Source organism: Haplochromis burtoni, unplaced genomic scaffold (genome assembly GCF_018398535.1).
Source record: "Haplochromis burtoni strain Fernald_Lab_line unplaced genomic scaffold, NCSU_Asbu1 Contig_74, whole genome shotgun sequence".
NCBI lineage: Eukaryota > Metazoa > Chordata > Actinopteri > Cichliformes > Cichlidae > Haplochromis > Haplochromis burtoni.
Window position 1 is genome coordinate 1,208,961 of NW_024582435.1, and position 26,165 is coordinate 1,235,125.

A 26,165-nucleotide genomic window follows, 5' to 3' on the forward strand; every position below is an offset into this window, starting at 1 on the left:
GACTGTATAAAACCTATATGCCAAAACACTGCATTGCATCATTGCCCTGCAGGAAAGCGAAGTCTGGTTGGTGCAAATGAAGCAGAGGAAGAAGCTTCACATGAGATGCTTTTTATCTCTGGGGAAAAGAGGCGAAGTTTGGTCTTGAACCTAGAGGCAGTGCTGCTTCCCTGTAACCACCAGTCCCCACCTCTCCCACTCCCACCCCCACACACAGTTTGTTAAGTTTGGTAATCTGCGTGATGAAAGGTTATTTTAGAGCAATTCTTCTTCAAACATAAAAACAAACAAGCAAACAAACAAATAAACGAAGCAAAAGCAAGACAAAGCAACATTACATATGAATGATCTTTGTATCGCAAAAGCCTGCCTGCCCCACGTCTGCGTGGGTAGTCCCTCTCATTGTTGCACCTCCCTCCTCCGCCTGAAAGGAAGCCATGCCCAGATAAATCACTCCCAGCACAGAGTGGTAACCTGCACACTGGGGCCGCACACTGCAGAGGAGGACAGAGGGAGCAGGCTGGGACGCGGCAGAAAGCGCACAGTCTGATTGGAGCCGAGTTCTCTGGGTGTATTTAAAATAACACTTTCATATACGCATATAATAACAGCGGGACACCTGCAGCTTCATTCTGCTTTCATTGAGTCACTCTTCGACAGTATGACTGGCAGCACCATCGCCAGGGTGCTGGTTGCCCTGTGTATCGGGAGCGCAGTGAACTGTATGCCCAGAGGGACGCACAGGGATCGGCGTCAGACGCATCAGCATCACGTCCCCTCAGTCTCTCAAGGTAAGCCGTTTGTGAGTGAGTGAGTGTAGCAGCCTGTGAGCTTCCAATCTGAGGCCGGGGTGGGGGGTGGGGGTGAGGACATTTTAATTAAACTGCAAAGTTTGCGCACTTTTGGGGGGGGGGTCTTTGGTGGTCCTTGCTGGATTGTGCAGTCATAAAACTCTGGATTAACCTCAGTCACCAGAAAACCTCCTGTCCTCCCCAGACTGGGTCTAAGAATGAGAAGCGAATGAAAATACAAAGCACGCCATCTGTTTAAAAGCTGGGAAAAGTCGAAAGGGAATCAGATGTGAACAAAGAAGATGGAGATAGAGAGTAAAAGTGGAAGGTTATTATTCCCTGCTCTGTGCAAGTGATTTATCACTCGGCATTAGGCTCCTTTGAAGTCAAGTTAACACATCCAGGCACTTTCACAGGCAGGGGAGAAGCCTTGTCCTCCAGCAGAGTGGTGATTCCAATTTAGGGTTTGCTTATCGTTGTGTGGGAGAGAAGTCCCGTGTCTGTTTTTAGCTGTGGTTGGGGCTGGACAAGTTTCCAGTGGCTGCATTTGTCTTTCAAATTTTAAAAAGATCTCTTGCTTTAATCTTTACCAAGCAGCTTTGATCTGTATCACTCAATTGTTTTTTCTCTCTGTCTTGTTTCCATTTTCACGTGTCAGAGGGTTGTATGGAGAATGGTCAGTTCTATGGAATCAATGAACAGTGGGAGCGGCAGTTTTTGGACAGCACTCTGGTCTGTACCTGCCATGGAGTTGCAGGAATCAAGTGTAAAAGCAAACCCCAAGGTTAGTTTGTGGGCTGTTAGCTGCGTCCACAAAAATCACATCTATTCTTCACTTCTGTCTGAGAAAAGAACAAAACATGTACCAAAAACATCTTTTCTGCTGTTGCTCTTAAAGAGGAAAGGTGCTACGATAAAGTCAACGAGCGGTACTACACTGTGGGAGAAACTTATGAGAGACCCAAGGACGGCATGATCTGGGACTGTACCTGTATTGGATCTGGGAGGGGCAAAATCAGCTGCACCATTGCCAGTAAGTGTGTGATACTGTGTGCCTGTTTTAACTGCTCTAACCTCAGACCACACGTCTAGGACTGCCAAACAGTAAACTGGTTAACCCCCCACACTCTCCACAGTTGATTAGAACCTGGTGCCATGCAGCTATTTGCAGTTAGTGGCTAAATAATGAAGCATCACATTTTTTCAGTTCCCTTTGTTTGATCATGCTGATGAGCCTGAAATCATCTCTAAAATCATGTCTTCTCCTTCTCTGCACCTAGATCGCTGTCATGAGGGCGGGGCTTCATATAAGATCGGTGACACCTGGAGGAGACCCCACGAAACAGGAGGCTACATGCTGGAGTGTGTCTGTCTGGGTAACGGCAAAGGAGAGTGGGCCTGCAAACCTGTTGGTGAGTCATTCAGACAGGCAGTGACTAACAGATGCATTCTTCTGCATCAGCCATATGTGTGTTTCATAGACAGTGCTGAACAAGTAATTAATGAGTTTGTACCCTGCAGCTGAGCGCTGTTACGACAATTCGGCGGGAACATCGTATGTTGTTGGGGAGACGTGGGAGAAGCCGTATCAGGGATGGATGGTCATGGACTGCACCTGTGTCGGGGAGGGAAATGGACGCATCACATGCACCTCCAGGAGTAAGACAACTTATTTGCTTTGCTTTGTCTGCCCCATCTACACTTCTGCTTTGCTTTCAGCTTTAGCTAAGAAAAATGAAATTCAGCACCAAATTACAGCAACAGTCGCCTCTAGGTGCTTTATACTGTAAGTGAAGGACCCCCAGTAATACAGGGAAAACCCAGCAACCAGACAAGCCACTGTGACCAAGCACTTGGAGACAGTGGGAAGGAAAAACTCCCTTTCAACAGGAAGAACCTCTGTAAGGACCATCCTCAGGAAGGGGCAGCCATCTAAAATCCTGCCGTCCTACTTTTATTCATTTGTTTTCGAGATTTTTCTTGTTTTGCATGATCTCCATGGATACGTAAGCTTGTGTGCCGACCCTCAGAAAGTCACACGAGCAGAAAATCTGAATTTATTGCTGCTGTTTTGAATCACACATGTCTGCACATCCTTTAAACCCTCAGTGAATGCCATCCACGTAGCATGGAGTCTTCTAAGAAGGACTAATGGTAAAGTGAGCTTGTTATTTCTTGGAGAATTTTAAGAGGCTGGGGAGGAAATGTTTTCCAGCTGTGTCGACAGTTTAAACCGTCACTCCAGTCCTTTATTATGTTGGCTGGTGCATCAGGTAATAATGGATGCTTTTCTCAATTAGTTTGTTGTTTTATCCAAGTGCTCAGGGTGGCCTTGGACACTTCGTAGAGTTCATCAATAAATTTCCCCATGTGTGCACAAACATGCAACCAGCTGCTAGCCAGTGATTCAGGCCCCACTCCATCGCTGCAGAGAGTTTTCCCCAAGTCACCAGACTGCTTAGAGTTTCCTTTTATTTTATATTCTACTTCTTATTTCCTTCTCTCCTAGATCGCTGTAATGACCAGGATACTCTGTCCTCCTACCGTATTGGAGATACCTGGACCAAGACCGACGCCCGGGGTCACCTGCTCAAGTGTCTGTGCACGGGGAACGGCCGAGGAGAGTGGAAGTGCGAACGACATGCCTCACTTCACACCACGGGCCTGGGTGAGAACTGACAATATCCCTGTGTCTATTCTCCCCGGCTCTGTGCGAGGAGAGGAATGCGTACCAGAGACACATGTTGTGAGGCGAGAGAGATAAGAGGTGCCAAGTGTCCAAGTGATGAAGTGAGAAAAACGCAGCTTGGAACTCGTGATCGTGACCTCATGAGAAGCAGAGGCAGAAATGGGAACTCGGGAAAGTAGATGTGCAAATGCAGGGGGAAAGTGATGACAGGGTGTGAGACAGAAACATGCTCATTGTGACTTAGAGACAGTAAGACAGTCTTTTTATTGTAGTGTAGGCGTTACTCATATACTTAAGTTGACTCATGTATGCACATGAAGTCTTCAGAACTACTAATAATTTCACTTGTTCTTTATTCGTGCTTTTTATCTAACTTGAGCTGTTGCTCTGATATCTGACTGGTGTAACGTGTTGTGTTTTAGGCACTGGCTCCCGTGTTGTCACCAACATCCACCCCGTGGTCTACCAGCCCGACGCTGTGCCCGAGCATGCCCAGAACGGAGCCTGTCAGACGGAGACGGGGCTGATGCATTCTGTTGGCCAGCGCTGGATTAAGAAACAGGGAACTACGCAGATGATCTGTACCTGCCTTGGCACCGGGTCCAGCTGCAACCCATGGGGTAATGAATTATTTCTTTACAAATTTGCAAATTACAAAGTTCACCTGCAGAGTTAAGCATAATTAGGCTGACGGCACAGTCAGACACACAAAAACGACTCTCAAGTGGTGTTTATGCCTCTGTTTGTTTTCCCGTCCTCCTTCAGATGGACCTGCTCCAGTATACGGTGGCAACTCCGGTGGTCTGCCCTGTGTGTTCCCTTTTGTTTACAAGGGAAAGACCTACCACTCTTGTACCTCCGATGGACGTGCTGACGGGCAGCTGTGGTGCTCCACCTCGTCTGACTTTGAGACAGAGCAGAAATTTTCTTTCTGCACAGAGAAGAACGGTGAGCTAAACGCTGGAGCGGTGATGTGTTGACATGTTTTTTCTTCTTTGGTGGTGATTGTGTGCTTCAGATAGAAATATCATCTCTTTGATATTTGAAGAAAATGAGTGTGGGCTGTTGAAAAAGACAGGAGTTGCATTTTATCGACAGTAGGGCTTCTCCTGGTCAGTGCAGGTAATCCCCTCACAATGGGAACAAAAGGGCGTGAACATGTTTCCTTTAAATGTGAGGCTTTTCCCATCTCTTAACTTTAAGACCTCATACAGGTTTTCTGATGTGCAATAACAGCGAGGCTGCAGTGAGAAGGAGGCAGCTGACCATGTGCCTCCTCCTGTGTAATGACAGGCAGCTGGCCAGCTGTGAGATGGTTTTCATTGTAGCACCCAGACCTGCTGTTCTCCTAATGTGTTAAACAAAGACCCTGAAACGTGTTAACAATGAGCTGCTACGTTCCAGTTGTCACAAGCTTGCGTCCAAAGCAAGATGCACAGTCTGTCAAGGAGATGTTTATTAAACTTATTACTTATTATTGCTTTTTTCTTCTTCTTTAGCAATTGTGGCAACACGTGGCGGTAATTCTAACGGCGCTCTCTGCCAGTTCCCTTTCCTCTACAATGGCAGAAACTATACCGACTGTACCGCAGATGGACGAAGGGATGGCATGAAGTGGTGCGGCACCACAACAAACTATGATGACGAGCGGCGTTTCGGGTTCTGTCCCATGGCGGGTAAGTGTGTGCAGAGTGAGAGAGGGCTGTTAGCTCGTGGCTCAGCAGTTTCCTAACAATGATGGCAGCTAATTGCTAATTGCAAAGTCTAACCTCCACCCCAGTCTGAATGCTTACCTGACCTTTAAAGCTGATTGAATTAGCATGGAGGCGATTATCAGCGTGATGCTAGAAAGCAGCCTGGGCTGATATCACAGGCAAAATCTGTTTACACTTCTTACACCTTTTGTTTACAGCTTGGTGCCATTTAGTCTCTGTGGGTAACAAAGGAGACTGAAGCCAGTGAAACTGTGGGAGGGGTCGTTAAAACCACACTAATGTCTGAAGCAGTAATGACAGCGATGGCGTTGGTGCCATCGTGCTGTAAAAAGAGAAAAATCGAATCAATTTAAACTTTGGAGACGTAAAAGTCACTTTATACAAAGCAGCTGAGCTGTCACAACAAATGTGTGTTTTTGGCATCGCAGTGAATACATTCAGAGCGCAGGGCTCCTTTATATTGACAGTAATGACTTCACAGGCATCGTCAAAACAAACACGGTCGTTGGGGTGTTAATGGTGACGTTTAATCAGGTCCGGAGCCCCCTCGCCTCCACCTGTGGCAATCTTCTTCAAAGCTTTCTGCACCGCCTGCCGTGTGCCTGCGGGACAGCCTCCAGCTGTGACCCACAGTCAGAATTTAACCTCCATTATGCAAATGTCATCATCTACTTGGTTAGATCCACAATCTAACAACCAAACAAAACAAAGTAATCCCTTTCTCAAATTCAGCCCCCGTGCCTGGTTAAACTGTAATCAGCCTCTCAGCTGCAGATAAATCTCTTTGGCAGGAATTTAATTTAGTTCCCACAAATCGGCCAGAAGCTTTTTAAATAGCCACAAACCAGGGTTTAAATTACACTAAAGACTATTAGTTTTGTTAATTTTAAATAGATGACTGCTGATGGACTGCAGACTGACATTTAGGCAGCTGTTAATGGGTTTGTAACTGGAACAGATCCACATTTTACACGGTCTGAAGGAAAGGCTCATTTTAACTGTGAGGGTAGAAACGCGTCCAGCATGAATTCAAACAAAAATCCAACAATATAATTAATTATTTCAACTGGTCAGGACCACTGAACCCAGAAACAAAAACACATATATATGGACAAAAAAATGAGTGTCTTTTTTTTGGCTCAATTTTGAACTTTCCACTTAAGAAATGAAAGATCTGTGGTTCAGTCCCAGGAAGAGACACAGATCCCTTTGTGTCAGAAAGGATATCCGGAGTTTAGTCAAATAAATAAATACATGAAAAATCAAACATGCAGAGCTGCTCGCTGCGCTGACCCGTTGTGAATCAGGGAGTAACTAAAAATAGCTTCTCGTCATTTACTCACTCAGGCTTTCATGCATATTTATTTTGAACAGAATTCATATGAAAGTTTTTGCATGTTTTTAACAAAAGCATACACAAAGGTTTAGTGTTAGTGACATACAACATGCAAATATTTTAATTTATTTAAACCCACAGCAAAGCCTTCCTAAGCCACATTCTAATCATTCCTGTACTTATGTCCTAGCTACAGCCTTCATGTGCAGTGATTGGTCCATTCTGACCAATCAGAATGCAGTAAAGTAAAAAAGGCCACACGCTTTCTTTCCACACATGCACGCTCACACATGGAAGCAGGTCTTTACTTGCATCAGACACTTTTTCAAACTTATATCTCTCTGGAAAAAACCCAAACCACTCACTCTCTTTAATTATGGCAGATTTCATACATACGAGAGCACACGACAGCTGTTTCTAGCTTTTAATCAAATTTTCTTTGCTATGGAGACAAAGACAGGTATTCTGTGGGGTCTGCATCCTCTCCCACCCTGTGCAGTAATAGCAGGGTTGAGTCAGTGATGTCCAAAGGGCATCGTTCATGTTAATGTGTTTGTTTTTATCATGATAAAAGTATGCTGTGTGTGGATCCGTGCATCTAATTTTTTTTAGTATTTCCTCCCCATTAAGACCAGCAGGTGTAACATTCAGTTGCTTTTGTGTGTCCCAGCTCATGAAGAGGTGTGCACATCGAATGAAGGGGCGATGTACCGTGTAGGCGACCAGTGGGACAAGCGTCACGAGGTTCTGGGTCACATGATGCGGTGTACCTGTGTTGGCAATGGCAGAGGAGAATGGAGCTGCATTGCTTACTCTCAGCTAAAGGGTAGGTGTCCACACGTGTAGCTGCAGGATACAGCATGGCAACAAGCAAGGGGCTACAGACTGGTGTTAGATCTCCCTGAGTGTAAAGGTGAAAGGTCGTGCTAGATAAAAATCCCTCACCTGCACAGCTGCACTTTATGGGCCCTTAGTCGCACCACTGATCTGTCCCACAGATCACACAACCCTGCACTTGCTTCCAGATACACAACCCTGCATAACTGCACACACACACAACACGCACACGACACACACGCAACACAAACAGCACACACACACACACGCACACACAACATGCACACACACACACCACACACCTTTGTACGCACTGCACACAACACTTTTTTCACACTAACCCTCTCTCCGCTCACTCGCTCTCACTCCACGCACACTCCATCCACACCATGCACTGCACACAGAAACTGCAAACCTGCACTGCACACAGACACACAAACCCTGCACTGCACACAGACACACAAACCCTGCACTGCACACAAACGGTGCTCAGCATTTTGTTGAATGTCTGTTTCAGACCAGTGTAGCGTGGATGGCTTGACATACGAGGTTAACCAGACCTTCACCAAGCGGCACGATGAGGGATACATGATGAACTGCACCTGCTTTGGTCAAGGCCGTGGCCGCTGGAAGTGTGACGCCATTGGTGGGTTTGTCATTGCACACTTTGCATTTTTCCAATCATTCTAATCCTTGCTTCAGTGTAGGGTCGAAGAACAGACACGACTTATCGACTAAGCTTATGCTGCGTATTTGTTAAATGGACTGAGAATCCTCTTAATTTGTATTACTAGTTAAAATATAATAACTCACAGCGAGTGCAGGCTCTGAACTGTAAATATATATGACTTTCATGAGTTTCAGTGCCCTTGTTTTTTGCATACTGTTACACTTCTGCTTTGTGCCCTCAGACCAGTGCCAGGAGCCAGAGACGAGAGCCTTTTATCAGATTGGAGACTCCTGGGATAAAGTCATCCATGGAATCATGTACAAGTGCTACTGCTATGGCAATGGTGTTGGAGAGCTGAGCTGCGAGCCCCAGCAGACGTACCCTGGTGAGGTTTTAAATGTGCTTTTGTTCGTGTATTTTGGGCTGACGTGCGGCTGTAACAGCAGGAGCAAAGGAAAATTCCCAGGACTGTGATACAAATATTTTTGAGTGCGATTTAATTTACTTCAGCTTAAAAAACATTTTCAGTTTATTAAAAGTCCAAAGAATAACAGGAAGCTGTAAAGGCCAAAGGTTAAATGACGACTATCACACGCTCGCCTGTCCCGAGCATGCTCGTTTTTTCCTCACCTGGGCACCTTTTCCAGCATCGCTTTGTGCTCCAACTCTTGAAAAATGTTTGTTCAAGTCCCTTTGGGAAAGAGGCTGTTGACTTTGATGTGAAGTAGACAGAGCCCGGAGTGGGTGTGATTTCCTCTTTTACGAGTGCACCCCCCACTCTGAGCCTTTGTTCTTGCCAGCATGTGGTACAGCCCCTGTGTTGTTGCTACAGCTGTACCAAACACCACAGTGCAGAGCGCGTATCCAGCCCAGACACACCTACTGCACACCGAGCTCCCTGAACAGCAGGTTGTGGATTTTGGTGTCACGTTAATTCAAATCTCATCTCGTAAAGTTTAAACCAGCGTCACTCAGAGCAAGACACTACTTCACATTCAGTTACCTGGACCGTAATCTCAGCACACACCTTTCAAAATCACAGATTTTAGCTGGATTTAAGTTCCCTCTTAGTACACTTTGTGTTCCCTTTTATAATCCATCACTATTACCTTCATAACAGACTCCGGTGTGTCTGTCGTGCACGTTTAATGTTTTTTAGGTGCTTTTCCAAACTTTTCATGCACACGTGTGAGCTTGTGTGGTGGCTTTAGTGTTTCGAGGAGCAGAAACATTTCCATCTCCTGCAGCTTGGATAAATTTATCAGGTTAGTTCCAAGTGAGGCTGTAACTTTGTGCAAATGGTGACTGTTCCAGGTTTAAATGGACTGTTACTGGTTTGCTCTGTATCTGAAGCAGGTTGACAGAAGATACGAAATGTAGGGCATCGTTCTACCGTAAGTGGCCATAATCGCAACCAGCTGTGAACTAGCTCCGCGTGTGTGTGCATGTATGCGTGTGCGTGCATGTGCATGCATGCTCTTTGGCATACAAAATACAGCGTGCTAAGATTTAAGGGCAGCAGGAACCAGATCCAGACTCGAACTGGGAAAAACCATAAAAGGTAAAAATGGAAAAGCAACAGTCTTGCAGGACTTTCTAAAGCTTCTGATTTGGCACATGCGTTGATAAGATCTAGAAAAAATGTTTTCTTGTCTGCCATCTATGTTTACGTCTTCTTGTCTGGGGTGTAATTGAATCTTTTGATGCATTTCTTATTGTTAGGATGACTCCCAGAATGACTTCCTTTTGCCGCTGTCCTTATCACCACCTCGCGGTGCGTCTGTCGGTATCAAGAATGAATGTTGTGTCTAAGTGTGAAAAGTGAAGGGTCAGGTCTGCATGCACATGCTTGTACGTTAAAGAGACATAAGTAAAGCTGGGGAGAGCGCATTTGTGAGGCTCGTTGTATAGCCGCTCTGCAGTGAGCGTGCATCTGTTCGTGCACCTCCCACATCTGATTCTGTATAACCCTTACCCTCGCCAGTGGCCTGTGGGGCTGTAATAGGCAGTAATAGGTCCCAGATTGTTTTTGAGGTTTGCGTATCTGCTAGAAACTTATGGTTAACCACGCCACTTGCTCAGAAACTGTGATTACAGGTCTGCTATTTGGAAAAAGCGGTTAGAAAACCTCAGTTCTTTATAGAAGCTACCAGCTTCTATGAGCCCAGCTTATGTCAGGAGTCTGCGCACCACATGACTTCTGTTTACATTCAGGATGACTCGATGTATCCCCTTTGGATTTCTGCCTCTGCTTATATCACTTCTCTTCTTTTGTGTCTTCTAACCTGCAAAGTCATCTTGTATCATTTGTGCGTCGTTCGGTGAACTCCTGCACGTCTGCAGCTTTTTATAGTGCAGACTCAAACCCTTACAGTTTTCTCTCAGATGGTGTAATGACCACCAGATCTCACCACAGCGTGGTTGGCCCCTCACAGACGAGCACTAATGCGACGGCTCAGGTGGTAACTGTTGTTTGGGTGAATATGGGGAAATTTGTTGGTTAATTAAGCAGCGAAACATGTTTCTTGGATGGAAAAGAGACTACATAGTGGAGGAATAAGTTCTGTATGTCAAATTACACTGTGTGAGAATCACAAGCTTCATACTAGTGTCAGTTTTTAACGTGTTTTTGCACTTTTTTAGCTTCTGAGACAACAGGAAAATCTTAAACTAGGTTTGAAGCAGAAACTGTTGAGAGTCTGCGCTGGAATCTCACACAGACCTGCTAGTTTTTCACGCTTTTTCTCTGCTGTGTTCAGGAAAATCCTCCCACACACCCACTCGCTGTTAAACTGGGTTATATAAAGCCATTGGTTTTACAAAATGATATCCCACACTGGAGCACAGATGTGCCTGTTCTCCTGCACACTGGTCCACTCACTGCACAGCGGCTGGTAAAGCAGCTCTGTCTCTGTCTCAGGTGGTCACCGTCCTGTCCAGGTCATCATCGCAGAATCTGGAAACCAACCAGACTCCCACCCTATTCAGTGGAACGCCCAGTCGTCTGCACACATCACCCAGTACATCCTTAAATGGAGAGTGGTAAGGGTTTTTTTGGAGATGTTTCCTCTTCCTCCCTGTTTGGCCTAAACTTAATTAACCATTAAAACAATGTCAGCCTGTAAACTGTCCCTCAGATCTTACATCTCATGTGATTTTACAGAAAAACTCTCACAGCCCGTGGAGGGAGGTGGCGATTCCTGGCCATCTAAACTCGTACACCATCTCTGGTCTGAAACCCGGCATCACCTACGAGGGTCAGCTGATCAGCGTGCTGCATTTTGGGCGCAAAGAGGTCACACGTTTTGACTTCACCACCACTTATGGATCCTGTAAGTTAACAAAGTCACTGATGGTTTTGGAGGAATGTGTATGGGACTGTCCTGAATAACCAATCAATGACGTTCCCTGTAGTGGCTACAACACAAGGCGAGACCACCCCTCTTCCGCCTGTGGTTGACATCTCAGAGTCTGTAACCGAAATTACCTCCAGCAGCTTCGTCATCTCCTGGGTTTCTGCCTCGGACACAGTTTCGGGTTTCAGAGTGGAGTACGAGCTCATCGAGCAGGGACAAGGCACTGGACAACCTATCGTTCTTGGTAGGCGCCGATACAGACATTTACACTTTAAGATCAAAAAAATCAGACGTTTTGCTTGATTTCAGAATCACAGCAATTCCCTCGTTCGTCACAGATTTGTTGATCCAAAATATTTCCTTCCTGTCAGATCTGCCCCGCACAGCTACCTCTGTGAACATTAATGAGCTTCTCCCTGGGAGGAAGTACACTGTTAACGTCTATGAGGTCACTGAGGGAGGAGAGGACAACCTCATTCTTACTACTTCACAAACAACTGGTGCGAACACACATTATTTGTCATCATCATCACCTTGATTTTACAACTAAATGCAGCACTGAGATACAGTTCGTGTCATGCATCAACACGCACACCACAGTGGTTATAACGTCGTTTTTACACCTTGTTTCATAGTACCTGATGCTCCCAAGGAGCACGAAGTGGGGGAAGTGGGAGATACATCCATCATGATCAGCTGGGAAAAACCGCTGGCTCCCATCACTGGTAAGCTACGCTAACATTTTCAGTCGCTGGCTATTGAACTCATCTGCCTACACACGGGTAACTGTTTCCTCTTCCTCTGTGCAGGTTATCGTGTGGTCTACACTCCATCAGTAGAAGGTGAAAGCACGGAGCTGAATCTCCCTGATACGGCAACGTCTGTGACTCTGAGTGACCTTCTACCAGGGAGCCTGTACAACATCAGCATCTACGCCATTGAGGACACCCTGGAGAGTGAACCCATCTTTGTACAAGTCAGCACCTCTGGGGAACCACTGCCAGGTAAATGAGTGCTACTGGCTGATTGGTCTAAAAGATGTAAGGAATAATCCACGATGGTTCATGTCAGCACCTCTAATCTTTGCATATCATAATTTGATCTTCCGCCTGTGCCTCCATACATTTTGAATTAATACACTTGCCATGAGGGCACCTATCATAACCTGCAAGTTGTCCTGTGGCGTATTTAGAGATTTATGCCTGTTTCCAATCCTCAGTAGAAGCAAGACGAACTTTCCAAGTCAAGTCAAGTCACTGAGTTCACAGCTGTTGGGATGGAGTTATGTAAAACCTGTTAGTCTGCCAGGTCAAACAGATGTTGGAAGAGTGTGTGTACAGTTTGTGTGATGGACTGAGGATGTGTAAATTAGCTGACTGAGTTTAATATAAGGCAGAAAAGTGAAACTCCACCTCACACCGCAGCTCATATTAGTCAGTTTTAGGCTGTTTGTTGGTTGCCATTGGGGTTGGGTGCAGGGTTGGAAGTACTCGTCTCAGTGAACGTCCTGTAACAGGAATCATTTATAATTATTTACACACATGTTAAACACATCAGCTGGATTAGACTGGATTTATGCAACAAGCAATGAAGGTCAGATGTTTTTGGAAATGCAGTAGTCATTTAGCTTCAGAGCGACTTTCGGGGCTCTGCAAAGACCCAACCTTAAAAACTTTGTACAATAACTCAAAGTTTGCTATGAATCAAATTGCCAACTACGTAACTTGATCTGGTTTGTGTTATTTCCCTTCTTTTATTCTGCTCGGGTCAGATTTATTTCTTCTCTTACTAATTTTGTCCAGTGCTTTTGTCTCCTGCCTATAACTGGTAAAGAAGTCAGGCTCTCTGGGTTCTTCCCTCAAATGCATGTTTCCTTTATTAAGGGGAAGATGGTCATACACATTTAGCTGCATGTGCTGAGTGATCACAGACTCCATCCATTGCATTATACGTGCATTTTTTTCTGCTCAGCATTTGTAAATCATTTTAACCCAACGTTTTTAGTCTAACTTCAGTTTTAAAGAACACATACTGACATTTGTTTGTGTCGTACCCACAGATGAAGTGGATTCCCCGACCGACCTGCAGTTCTTTGAGGTGTCTGATAAAAAAATCGTTCTGACTTGGTCCAGACCCTCTGGTGAAATCTCTGGTTACCGGGTCACCGTGGTGCCCGTCGATGAGTCTGGTTCTTCTCAGCCAGAGATGAATCTGCCCGCCAGTCAGAACGCCTACACTGAAGTGACACATCTACAGCCAGGAACACTGTACCGATTCAGTGTCTATGCTGTTCATAATGGACACGAAAGTTTGCCACTTATTGGAGAGCAATCTACCAGTGAGTATGACAGATGGCCTCCAGACTACAGGGAAATCGTTTACATGCCAAAACTGGATGTGAATACACACAGCCTCTCTTCTTTGCATGACTAAAATCTGGGTAAAGAGGCATTAACCCTAACACAACCACACTGTGAAACAGACAATACAATGTGCACATGTTTTAGTTATCCTATAAATGCATGAAATCATGATTACTGATCAGAAACCATAATAAACAAGTGCTTATTTTTCCAGTGGCACGTATTTCCTGTGGTAGTTTTTTGCATTTTGTCAGGGCGTCTGGGGATTTAGTTCTTCCAAGCAGCCTGGGCTCTGGTCCAGACTGTGGGGGCTCTGCGGGGGCCATTCCATCTGTTATAGGACCCTTCGTTTCTGAAGATGGTTTGATACGACTGGCTGTTTGAATATGGGATAAAGCAGACGAAGATGAAGCGTGAAACATGCTTTTTTACCAGAACTGAAACTGTTCATACTGCTCCCGACAGTCTTTTAGATCAAACTGCTCTGAATCTAACAGTGTTCATTATCTGTCTTCTCAGAGCCCGATGCCCCCACAGACATCCATTTTGCCAATGTGACCGAGGACAGTGCAGTGGTGCTGTGGTTTGCACCCCGTGCCAAAATTACCGGCTACCGTCTCTTCCTCACTGTTGAGGGCTCCAACCCCAAGCAGCTGCGCCTGCCTGCCCGCCTCACCCAGTACACCCTCCTCAACCTGCAGCCAGATACCGAATACACAGTGACTCTGCACGCGGAGCAAGCCAACACCATGAGTGCGGGAGAGACGGCTTTGTTTACAACCAGTGAGTATCCAGTGCATTCAGCTTTGTGGCCACCGAGCTTATACTTCAAACTTTTGTGCGTTTTGCTATTAAAAACGATTTTTCTGGATAAGTCGAGTCAATGAGGCGTGGCCTCCTTCAAACACCAAAGCATGAATATTGAAGTTTTTGCTGTATTTATACTCCAAGACACTAAAATTGATAAGAACACACCTTCACCTTCTGTGTTTGCAGCCCCAGCGATGGGTAATGCTCCTCATTTCAACACTGATGTGACTGATTCCTCCATTATAATCACCTGGACTCCAGTTCCCCGCGTTGGCTACAAGGTACCCTCACTTACAGTATATTTTTGCATCATTTGCCTTTTTGGGTGCAGGTTTTCTTCTTTACGTCTGTAATTCTGACTGTTTAAATGCATTTTCCTGTTTGCTGTGCAAAGCACATTCCAGTTATTCTTACTTGAGTGTGCGCCTCTCAGAGTTAGCTACTAACATGGGAACTTGAACCCTCTGAGATATATCTGATTGGTTAGAAGATGTCGCACCAGAGATGAGAATGTTCTGCTGGCTTCAGTGTTCTTGGGAAAGCACTGACCTCTGACCTTTACCTCCTGTACCCCCAGTCCGTGTCTCGCTCTGCTCAGTCTGTCTGACTGTGTGCATTTATCTTTCAGCTGACAGTACGGCCCAGTCAGGGTGGGGAAGCCCCGAGAGATGTGACCTCTGAGTCAGGAAGTATCTACGTTTCCGGTCTGACTCCAGGAGTGGAGTACACCTACAGCGTCCAGCCGGTCATTAATGGATACGAGCAGGGAACTCCGATCACACGCCGCGTTGTCACACGTAAGTGGACTCTTTTCATTCCACTTTCCAAACCTTTTTTTCTCTGTTTTGCATTCTTTTTCCACACGTCCTCCTCTGATCTTCTATCCTCTTTGCTCTCCAGCTCTGTCTCCTCCAACCGATCTCAATCTGAAGCCTAACCCAGGCACCGGTGGTGTCACAGTGGAATGGAACGGAGCCAGTACTCCAGGTACACACATGTGCAATAAAAAGAAGAATCCCAACAAGCAAATCATGAATAGCCAGTCTAACAACTAAATACCTCTCTTATCCCTCTAAGACATCACCGGGTACAGAGTGACATGCACTCCCACTGACGGACAACAAGGAAACAGTGTGGAGGAATTTGTGGAAGGTGGTGAGAACTCCTGCACCCTGGAAAACCTGAGCCCTGGTGTGGAGTACAACATCAGTGTTGTCGCTGTTAAAGATGAGATGGAGAGCACTCCGGTATCGACTGTCATTACACCAGGTGAGATGTTTAATTTCATAAGAAGGCCTCTCAGAGGTTTGAATGGGTTTTCTTCCCGGTCCATCAGTCCATGCAGACAGGATGTGCATGTATGGAAAGTCTTTCTCTAATCAGCTGCAGAAGCAACATGTTGAAGGTTGATGTTTTCAAATAAAACATCAACCTTCAACACCTACCAGCTCTTTTCTGAAACTGTTGCTCTCTGCATAGGCACCAGCAGCTAAGTGCCTATGCTAAAGTGACTCATAGGTAACACTAATGCTTTTAATGTTAACTTTATATATCACCAAATGGTAACATAGGTATATTACCATTTGGTGATATATATATCTGTATATCAGGAGACGCAAACTTAACATTAGGGCTTCCATCAGTGTCACCCTGCTGGAAGTCCAGTGTTTGTGGCCCAGATTAACCAGTTTGTATCCTTTCTCTCCTTTTTCTTTTTCCTCACGTTTGGCTCTTTGTTTCTTTGTTTGGCGTTTCTGGGTTTTTCTCTCTTTCTTTCTCTGCCCCCAAATCTCTTCCCATCCATCCAGAAGTACCACAGCTGACTGACCTCAGCTTTGAGGATGTGAGCGACACCACTATCAGTCTGCGCTGGACACCGTTCGACACCAAAGCCATCACTGGTTACAGGATCACTGTAGTTGCAGCCGGCGAGAGCGTACCGATCTTTGAAGACCAGGTGCTGCCCACAACCGGTCAGTACACGGTCTACGGACTGGAACCGGGCATCGACTACGACATCAGCGTTACCACTCTGACGGAGAATGGCGAGAGCGAGCCCACCACGCTCACTCAGCAGACCTGTAAGAGCCGTGTTTCTACCAAGCTGAACTAGAAAACACACACGTTCAGTGTGAATTCACTGTTTAGGTTATATAATGTAATAAAGCTCTCATTAAACCTTTGACACGGATCTTTAAACAACGGAAACCTTTAGGTTGCTGATGTAACTGCTGTGCGTGTTTTGTTGTCAGTTTAATAGCCTGGATGTGAGTGTGTGTGTGTGTGTGTGTGTGTGTGTGTGTGTGTGTGTGTGTGTGTGTGTGTGTGTGTGTGTGTGTGTGTGTGTGTGGGGACCATCTGGTATTAGTTGAGAGGTTTATCATACTAAGGCTTGCCCTCCCACCCCCCACCAGTGCAAACAGTGCTTGCTCTCCCAGCTTGAAGATGTTGTAAAACTTCAGAAGAGGATTTGCACCGACACACAAACACATCACAGACTCGTCTTTTAAAAGACGGTCGTGTAAATATTTCACTTTCTCTTTTAGTTGTTCCCTTATGTTTGTCTTTTCTCTTGCATCCTTTCGTGGAGTTATTAAATTTCCCGAATCCCGTTTCACAACCAATAAGAAATCTCATAAATCCAACAGTCTGCTCTGTCTTTCCCGCAGCTGTGCCAGCTCCCACTGATTTAGCCTTTGGGCAGGTTGGGCCAGACACCATGGAGGTCACCTGGGTCTCTCCCCCAGTCCCAAACACTGCTGACATTAACAGTTTCCGTATCAGGTAGGTGAAGAAACACAAAAATGTCCTCATGCAGTAGCTTGTGAATATAGCTGATGTCGGTCTCTGTATCATTCAGGTATCATCCCATCGATGATGAAGATGAGATCACAGAGACCAGCGTAGGAGGGACGGCTAACGGTGTGGTGCTAAGAAGTAAGCTGTAGTAATCATGATTAACACAAAGCCAGGTACAGTCACAGAAGAAAGGGCTGCATTCACATCTGTGCTGTTGTTGCTGTCTGCAGATTTGCTGCCCAACACCGAGTACCTGGTGAGCGTGATGTGTGTTTATGAGGAGAGGGAGAGCTCGCCTGTGGTTGGCTCTCAGAAAACAGGTGATTCTAAGTCAGGAGCAACTTTGCATCAGCCTAGAATCAGCCACTGGCATCATAAGAGCCAGTGAAACCATCTTTATCCTTCTTTGTCCCGACCTGCAGCTCTGGACTCACCCGTCGGCCTGCAGTTCTCTGAGATCATGACCAACTCCTTCACCATCCACTGGTTCGCTCCGCAGAGTAAGATCAGCGGCTACCGCATCCGTTACCAGATGGTGACGGGTGGGAGGTCCAAAGACGAGAGGCTGCCCCCGTCCAGGAAGCACTTCACTCTGACAGGACTCACTCCTGACACAGAGTACTTGGTCAACATCTTCGCCGTGAGCGGGACACAGGAGAGCCTGCCGCTCAGCGGGACACAGAAAACAAGTATGAACGCCACTTTCAATGTTTTATCCACTCACGACGTTAACGCCAACGCGTCGGATATGTATTCATTTTTCTTTCTGGCTTCTTTGTCCAGTCTCTGATGCTCCCACTGACCTGGAAGTGCTAGACTCGAACCCGACAAGCATCACTGTCCGCTGGGCTGCTCCCCCAGTTACTGTGCGCTACTACAGGATCACCCATGGAGAGTCAGGTAGACTTACAGATTTAATTTGTACCAAGAACTGCATATTTTTCTGACTATATTATTCCTTTTTGCAATTTTCTTTGGCCAGTCATTAGTAAATCGTTACACTTGCAAACGGAAGGTCTTTTTGCCTCAGGTGGTCATGGTAATCCTAAGGAGTTCACGGTTCCTGGCTCTCAGTCCACCGCCACAATCTCTAACCTGAAGCCTGGAACTGACTACACTATCACTGTGTACGCTGTGACCGGCAGAGGAGACAGCCCCGCATCCAGCGTCCCAATCTATGTCACTCATAAGACAAGTACGGACACACAAAGTGCACAATCTCTCTGAGACATAAGAGCGTTACACTTTCCTTTTCACATCTGTTTTCTTCTCTTGCAGGTGTCGACTCTCCCTCTGAGATGGAGGTGACAGATGTGAATGACAACAGCATCACAGTAAGGTGGAGCCCCGCCGCAGGCCCCATCAAGGGTTACAGGGTGACTGGGGCTCCTAGAAATGGACTGGGACCATCTTTTACCGAGGTGGTGGCTCCAGGTACGTTTCCCACATTCACAGCGTGTTGTGAAGTTTAGCTGTAAACTTTGAGCCGTGTTGATTTTCCCTTTTTTGTTGTTTCCAGATCAGACAGAGTTTACTTTTTCAGGCCTGATGCCGACGTCGGAGTATACCTTTAGTGTGGTTGCTCAAGTACAAGACGGGGAGAGCTCTCCACAGGTGGTGACGGCTTCAACCAGTAAGGATTTGCCTTGTGGAAACTTTTAACTGAAAGTTGACTTAAACGACATCACCTTCTCATACTTGTCTTTCTTATCCTCTCTCATTCCCTTTAGATGTAGACCGCCCCAAAGACCTGACCTTCTCAGACGTTGATTCAACCTCACTGCGGATCACCTGGGACAGTCCCGAGGGAACCGTCACGTCTTACCGAGTGTTTTATTCAAGTTCTGAGGAGGGGGAGAGAGAGCTGCTTCCTGCTCCCACAGGAGACGCCGAGTCAGCCGACATATACGGTCTCCAGCCCGGCACCGAATACACCGTGAAGGTCATTGCTCTGTACGATGACACAGAGAGCACAGCCGTGGTTGGGACACAAGCTACAGGTAGGGAAGGGAACATTTATAACTACATGTTTGAGAACATTTTCCAGCGTCAAAGCTTTCTAATTAATGCGAAACAGCAGTTAAAGTGAAAAACCCAGCTTTCCTCTTCTGTTTCCTAATAACACTTATTTTTCTTTTTTCCCTCCTTCCAGCAATCTCTCCTCCAACTAACCTCCAGTTCTCCCAGGTCAGCCCTACTTCTTTCATTATGCGCTGGGACATGCCGGGTCAGGACAATCAGCTAACAGGGCTCAGGGGCCTCACAGGCTACCGTGTGGTGGTAAACCCAAAGAACAAGAGCGGGCCTACCAAAGAGATCAACCTGGCCCCAGACACCACTCAGGCACACATTTCTGGGCTCATGGTGAGTAAATTAAATAAATTTCCAGTGCCTTAAACCTCAATAGCTTAGCCATCACAGATACTGACACTTTTTCAGTCTCTCTTAAGCATCGATACCAGACGAGAAAGAAAAATGTGCTCGCTGATAAGTTGGGAATAATTCTGTACATGATGTAATTGTAAGCATTTAGCCCGCTCGACCAGCTTTAGTGCAGTAACACACGCACACACACATGTGGAGGTCTGCACACTTGCTGATAACGACTCTGTTTAACGAGGCTTTCCCAGGCACACCCATACCTGTGCACAAACATGCACAGACATATAATCTCGCAGCTTCAGTCGCTATTTTGACTCTCAGCCTTGTGGAGAATGTAACCGTATCTCTTTGGGTCCCGTTAGATTGCAACCACCTATGAAGTCAACGTTTATGCGCTGAAGAACTCTCTAACCAGCAGGCCCGTCCTGGGAGAGGTCACCACCCTGGAGAGTGAGTTTATAAAATGGATAATTTGACGCATAAAAACGAGGAGCTGCTTTTATTCCATCTTATTAATACTTTTTCTCTGGTGCTGCTTTGCTTCAAGATATCAGCCCGCCTCGTCGTGTGCGTATCGCTGATGTTAATGATTCCACCATCACGCTGACATGGCGGGCCAAGCCAGACCCCATCTCTGGTTTCCTGGTTGAGGCCACGCCCACCCACCCCTCTTCCGGCTACACACCCATCCAAAACACCATCAGCCCTGATTTGCGCTTATACCCTATTACAGGTACGAGACAGCAGAGTTTAACATGTGTTTCTGCACATACAGACTCTCGCTAACATGTCTGTATTCACACTCTAGGTCTGGAGCCTGGCACCACTTATAAGATCAACATCTATACGCTGAAAGGACATGGGCGCAGCGTACCTTTCACACTCACAGCGACCACAGGTAACTGTGCACATCACACAGTATTATGTATTTACTTAAGAAAGACTTTCTCCATATTTCCTGAGTAATCACTTTTCTGTCTGTCTTGTAGCTCAGCCTCTGGTCATCCCACCCACAAATATTCGCTTCACCTCCCTGAATCCGAACAGCATTTCTTTCATGTGGGAGCCGTCACGCAGCCCAGGCATTACAGGGTACTACGTCACCTATGAGGAGGCGGGTGGTGTGCCTCGAGAGGTCCTTCCTAGACCCCATGCAGGCCAGGACTTTGTTACCATCAATGGTAAGTGTGCATGAGTGTTACTACATGTCATGTAAACATTTATTTTTAAAAAAAGATGAATCTTTTTGACTTTTTGTTTGACAATAGGTCTGAAACCAGGAACGGAGTATGTCATTAAGATCGTAGCCCTGCAGAATGCTTTGAGAAGCACAGCGCTGGTGGGGAAAGCCAGAACCCGTAAGTGCAGACGTCGTCCACCTGCAGTCGTTTATCGACTGTAACTTCTTTTGTTACAGTTCAGCTACAGATGTTTCTACGTTTCACTGTGTGTCGAATGTATTAAACGCTTTTATTCTGACTTCTGGTATCACTTAAGAGAAACTGAACATTGCAAAGTTATTTCTCTTGCATCTCCCATCACCTTTTTAAAATGTGATATGCTAAAGGTGGGACATGGTGTTGTGCAATAATATACTCAGTTTATGAGTACTTCTACAAAGACTTACAGATTACACCATTAAATAAAAGCCTTAAAGGTTGTTTTTTTTAAAGTTTCCCACTTGCAGCAGTTAGATGATGTAATGGAGAGAACTTTGACTTTGATTCTTTTTCACGATTGTTGTTAAGAGTAACTTCTCTCAGAGAGACAAAACCAGCAGTAATAACTGCTACATGAGCTGTGCTGTGCTGCCCTCTGCTGGCCATGCAGCACTGCTGTAAATATGTTGGGCAATTTATGCTTGCCGGAGGGTCTGAGTTTAGCCGTCCAAAGCTCTTCTAACCGTTATACAATGAAACCAATCCAACCTAAGTACTGGAATCTAAGAATCTAACAGCCAGCACACGTTTGTCTTTGATCCAATCAGAACCAGCTCCAGATTCTCAGCTGTTGTTCCCTGAGCTGCCTCAGCTTCCTGTTCCTCATCGCCCCACCACTGACATTCTGGATGTTCCCGAGTCCTTTGACGACAAAATGTAAGCATTGCCACAGTCATATGGAAAGGAAGGACATGTCTTTAACCACCTTAACAGTGTTTTCTGATTTCGCACCTCTTGGTTTTTGCTGTTTTATCATCCCTTTCTTTTTGTTTCTCCAGTTTTAACTCCAACCACGTCCACCTGGCTGGCACCAGCGGCCAGAACCAGCCAGGCCAGCAGGGTCAGCATATCTATACAGAGTATCAGGGTCTGGGCCCCAATAATGGATTCGGCCCCTACAGTGGACCCAAGGAAGGCCAGAGACCCACTCTCAAAGAGCCCTTAATTTATATTCCTGTGGCAGGCCCTGATGGAAACAGAGTACCTTTGGTCAAGGTGGGTGAGGCCCTGACGTAGCTATAATCTTGTTTCAGTAAAGCAGGGAAAGCATCTCCAACACGTTACATCAGCTTTATTTGATGAAATCAAAGTAAAAACAAATCTTATGTCTTATGCATGCTGGTTTTTGATTTCAGAGCAGGTACAAATACATGACCCTAATTAATATTCATGTGCTCACACTTTGTTCCATGTGGCTCCTGTAGGTGAGCGACGGCCCTCTGCCTGGTCTCGCGTTTGGTTTTTCTGACAGTGAAACAGAGATTCCCCAAGAAGCTCAGACAATCACAACCATCTCCTGGAAACCCATCCCTCACACGACAGAGTACGAGGTGTCCTGTAATCCTATCACAGACCTGGAGGAAGGAGGCTTCCAGGTACAGACGCGTGTGCACACACATCCACGCGCGAGCTCGTTTGATATGAGAGGACGTTCCTCATTCAGCTGCTTTATCTTTCTCCGCACAGATGCGTCTCCCTGGCAACTCCACCAGCGCCACTCTGATTGGACTGACGTCTGGAGCTTCCTATAATGTCATTGTGGAGGCCATGAAGGGCGGGGCTAAAGAGAAGGTTTTGGAGGAAGTCGTAATCGCTGGCGATGCTGGTACAGCAGTTTACACTCGCAATTTTATTCTTTGATCACAGAAAACTGAAAAGTAGAAAAGATTCAAAGAGTCTGAAGTGAAAAATGGGAAAATATTAAATCAATAACCTGATGAGTTTCTTAATGAGCAATAAAAAAAAATTGTTTTTTTGTCTTCAAAGGTGGCATCCCCATCACCCCCAAACGGGACGTGTGCTACGACACGTTCACACACACCTACCATGAAGTGGGCTCAGAGTGGGAGCGCATGTCAGAGACGGGCTTCAAGCTGTGGTGCCGCTGCCTGGGGCTGGGCAGTGGGCATTTTAGGTGTGATTCATCCAGTGAGTGGCTTATTAACCCCATCCCAGCATGCTTTGCAAAACCCTACCATGGAATTAAAGTCCAGTAATAATTCTATGTGATTTAAACACGAGGAATTTATAATAGGGAGGCATAAAACAAGCAAATGGAAATTCAGTTAAACACATAAAATGATGCCATTTGCCTTTATGCACATTATAAATTCCTGAGTCATAGAATCAGTGGATGTGCAGCAGCATGCAGTAATAAAATGTCAGCATGGGCAGCCACGGCAATGGGAAATAGACCTTTGCATAGAACATTTTTTGCCTCAGGTTTAAATGTATTTACTGTTTCAGTTAATCATAAAGAAAATGACTTTACTGTGTGTGAGTCAGCTGTAGCCTGCCCATGTGGATCCCTCTGATCCTTCTCTGCAAACTGTGAAAACCTCACATCAAACTGATCTGCCCGACTGAGCCTCGCACTCAGTTATTTGTATTGTCCATAACTGCAAAGCTAACACGACGATACGAGAAGCTGAGAGCATTTCATTTTTCTGTATATTTATTATGTGTCTGCACACGCTGCATAAATATGTATCTGTGAATGGGCTCGACTGATGAACTGCTTTCTTTATCTTTTGCACATCTGTGCATTCACTCCCTCTCTGCATCATTTCCTCGTCCCTTTCTTTTTCCGTGTCTGTCCCTCTCTTTGCTGCCTCTCCCTTCTTCAGAGTGGTGCCATGATGGCGGCAATAACTACCCTATTGGAGAAAGGTGGGATCGCCGCGGTGAGGATGGTCACATGATGAGCTGCACCTGTCTGGGCAACGGCAAAGGAGAATTCAAATGTGAACCTCGTGAGTGCTGACTGCCGGACACACACCAGAGCCGGGTGTTGTGTTAGGTTAATGATACGAGAACACGTTTGCTGTGAATAAAGTGACGAGGTCTATGTCAGGATTTTTTTAACGTGTTGAGTTTACTCTCATGCTTCTTTCATTTCTATCCTTCTCCAGATGAGTCGACTTGCTATGACGATGGAAAAATGTACCAGGTCGGGAAGCAGTGGCAGAAGGAGTACCAGGGAGCCATCTGCACCTGTACTTGCTATGGAGGACTACAGGTGAGAACGCCACCTGTAGTGTTGCTTTAAAGCTCTTTAAAGGTGTTTGTGTGCACTCAAGGCCAGGCTGGCTGTGTGTGTGAGCAACATCTCTCTCTCTTCTCTTCAGGGCTGGCGATGTGAGAACTGCAGGAGGCCAGGAGGACAGCCTGAGCTGGAGGCTGACCTCCTCCAGCCTGTTCGCCCAGACGTCTTTGATCGTTACAGAGAAAATGCTCTTCGCAAACTGGTCAGTGTCTTTTTCTAATAGTAATCGTTCCAATGAAGATTTACATCAGATAAAAATGTAGCTGTAGCCCATACAACATGCATGTTTCCTCTCCCTTCTCCCTGTGACGTGCCCTTCTCTGTTCCCCAGAACATCCAGTGTCCGATTGAATGTTTGAGGCCGGAGCTGCTTGCAGACGCTATCAGCCCACAAGAGTAGAGACGAAAGGAGTACGAGTAAAGGAGGACAAAATGACGAGATCCCTAACAGCGTCAGCATCGCTTCAAGATGGAAGCCCCCGCTCGCTTTTGTGAAAAGGAAATATTCCATCAGACTTGTGCCTTAATTTTTTCCCACCAAATTGTAGTGCCTTAACAACACTTTTCTACTCCAATCCTTGTGCCTTTCAAAGACCTGTAGCAGCTTTCTTTGTGGGTTTTGAGCCTCTTTTCTTCAACAGAACCAGGGATTTCTTCCATCAGAGTAATTTTAGACAAATCTGTCAGAGCACAAATCCTGCTGCTTCACCCCCTTGAACGTTCATTCCCTAAATCGCTCTCTTTCTCTCTCACACACACACACACACACACACACACACACACACACACACACACACACACACACACACACACACAGAAGCAGTATTGTTATGTGTGTTTTGACCGTTGTATTGGTGCTTTTGTTTTCAGAACATTCCTCTTTCAAACACAGAATGCATTTATGCAAATCTCTAAATGTCTGCAGCCACCTTTTGTTGCCATATCCGTTTTTTTCAAATGCATTTAGATAATGGTGGAATGCATTTTGTGGGTCCTTCCATATCAATAGAAAGAGGGAGAGCTGTTTTGCAAAGGCAGTTTCAAAGCCATGCAGTATTGCTATTGTACCCCCAAAATAACTTTTAGCTCCTGTGGGTCAGTTTTAGTGACATATACAGAAATGACCGTCACAATCCGATTAAAATAAAACTGCTATGACAGTTTTTATTAGCGTGAATCTACATTCTTTGTAGTGAAGTGTAATTCCCTTTGTTACGAGGAAAGCACTCCTGTAAGTATCCTGTGTATATCTGTGGTCTGCTAGTTTGAAGATCAGCTGATCTTTTTAAATGACAGAAAGATTGGAAACAGCCTTTCTGTTACTTTTGATGTGTCTGCTATTAATCTTTAATTCACCATGCAGACGGTCGTCATCAGCAATATGAGTACAAATTATAGAACCTATAAAAAATTTAAAAGTAAACCCAGAACTGGCTCACCTAGAAATGTAACTGTTGTTTCAAAAATAAGTTGGAGAATTCACCATCATTTCCCCGTGGATTACATTTTAGTGTTTTTTTATTTTTTAATTCAGTTCTTTTATTTATCCCTTGTTATTCAGGCATTTTGTTCAGTGCTATTTTAGGGTGTACACTTTATTTTTGATTCATTTGTTTTTTATGTTGTTGGTGCCAGACTCTGAACTACTGTGGACTGAATCTTTTTAATAAACCGATAAAAACACATGCCTGTTAGTGAGACTGAATTCATTCCTAGTTATCTCTTGTTTTATACAGTGCCTGAAGTCACTTTTACTTCAGTGAAATTTTACTTACTTAGTTTGGTCAGCAAACGCTGTAGTTTTAGTCAGTTATCTATTAAAACCTTGGTAAAGACTTTGTTTAAAAAGCCTAAATCAGAGAATCATGCGGGGCGGATCTAGAGAAATTTTCTTAGGATGGCATGAGGGTGGCAAGGAAAGCAAATGGTGTG

The 26,165-nt window shown here is 45.5% G+C and overlaps 1 protein-coding gene across 1 annotated transcript; it reads left to right on the forward strand.

Annotated features, from left to right (window-relative positions):
* The first annotated feature begins 460 nt into the window (after positions 1–460).
* On the forward strand, positions 461–25,918 carry fn1a (fibronectin 1a). Its single transcript, XM_005925926.2, has 49 exons — positions 461–791; positions 1,450–1,575; positions 1,690–1,824; positions 2,072–2,203; positions 2,313–2,450; positions 3,301–3,459; positions 3,903–4,100; positions 4,246–4,428; positions 4,980–5,156; positions 7,202–7,357; positions 7,886–8,014; positions 8,280–8,423; positions 10,959–11,080; positions 11,202–11,370; positions 11,453–11,638; positions 11,766–11,894; positions 12,030–12,119; positions 12,204–12,398; positions 13,454–13,732; positions 14,277–14,540; positions 14,754–14,848; positions 15,196–15,364; positions 15,468–15,554; positions 15,645–15,836; positions 16,376–16,648; positions 17,237–17,351; positions 17,428–17,504; positions 17,597–17,686; positions 17,789–18,055; positions 18,150–18,266; positions 18,397–18,561; positions 18,645–18,800; positions 18,886–18,999; positions 19,097–19,366; positions 19,519–19,730; positions 20,111–20,198; positions 20,296–20,481; positions 20,557–20,646; positions 20,738–20,929; positions 21,017–21,106; positions 21,736–21,844; positions 21,967–22,183; positions 22,393–22,563; positions 22,655–22,793; positions 22,955–23,116; positions 23,815–23,940; positions 24,100–24,206; positions 24,316–24,435; positions 24,565–25,918. The coding sequence occupies exons 1-49, from the start codon at positions 662–664 to the stop codon at positions 24,631–24,633; spliced, it is 7,506 nt and encodes a 2,501-aa protein (XP_005925988.1). The 5' UTR covers positions 461–661; the 3' UTR covers positions 24,634–25,918.
* Positions 25,919–26,165: the final 247 nt, after the last annotated feature.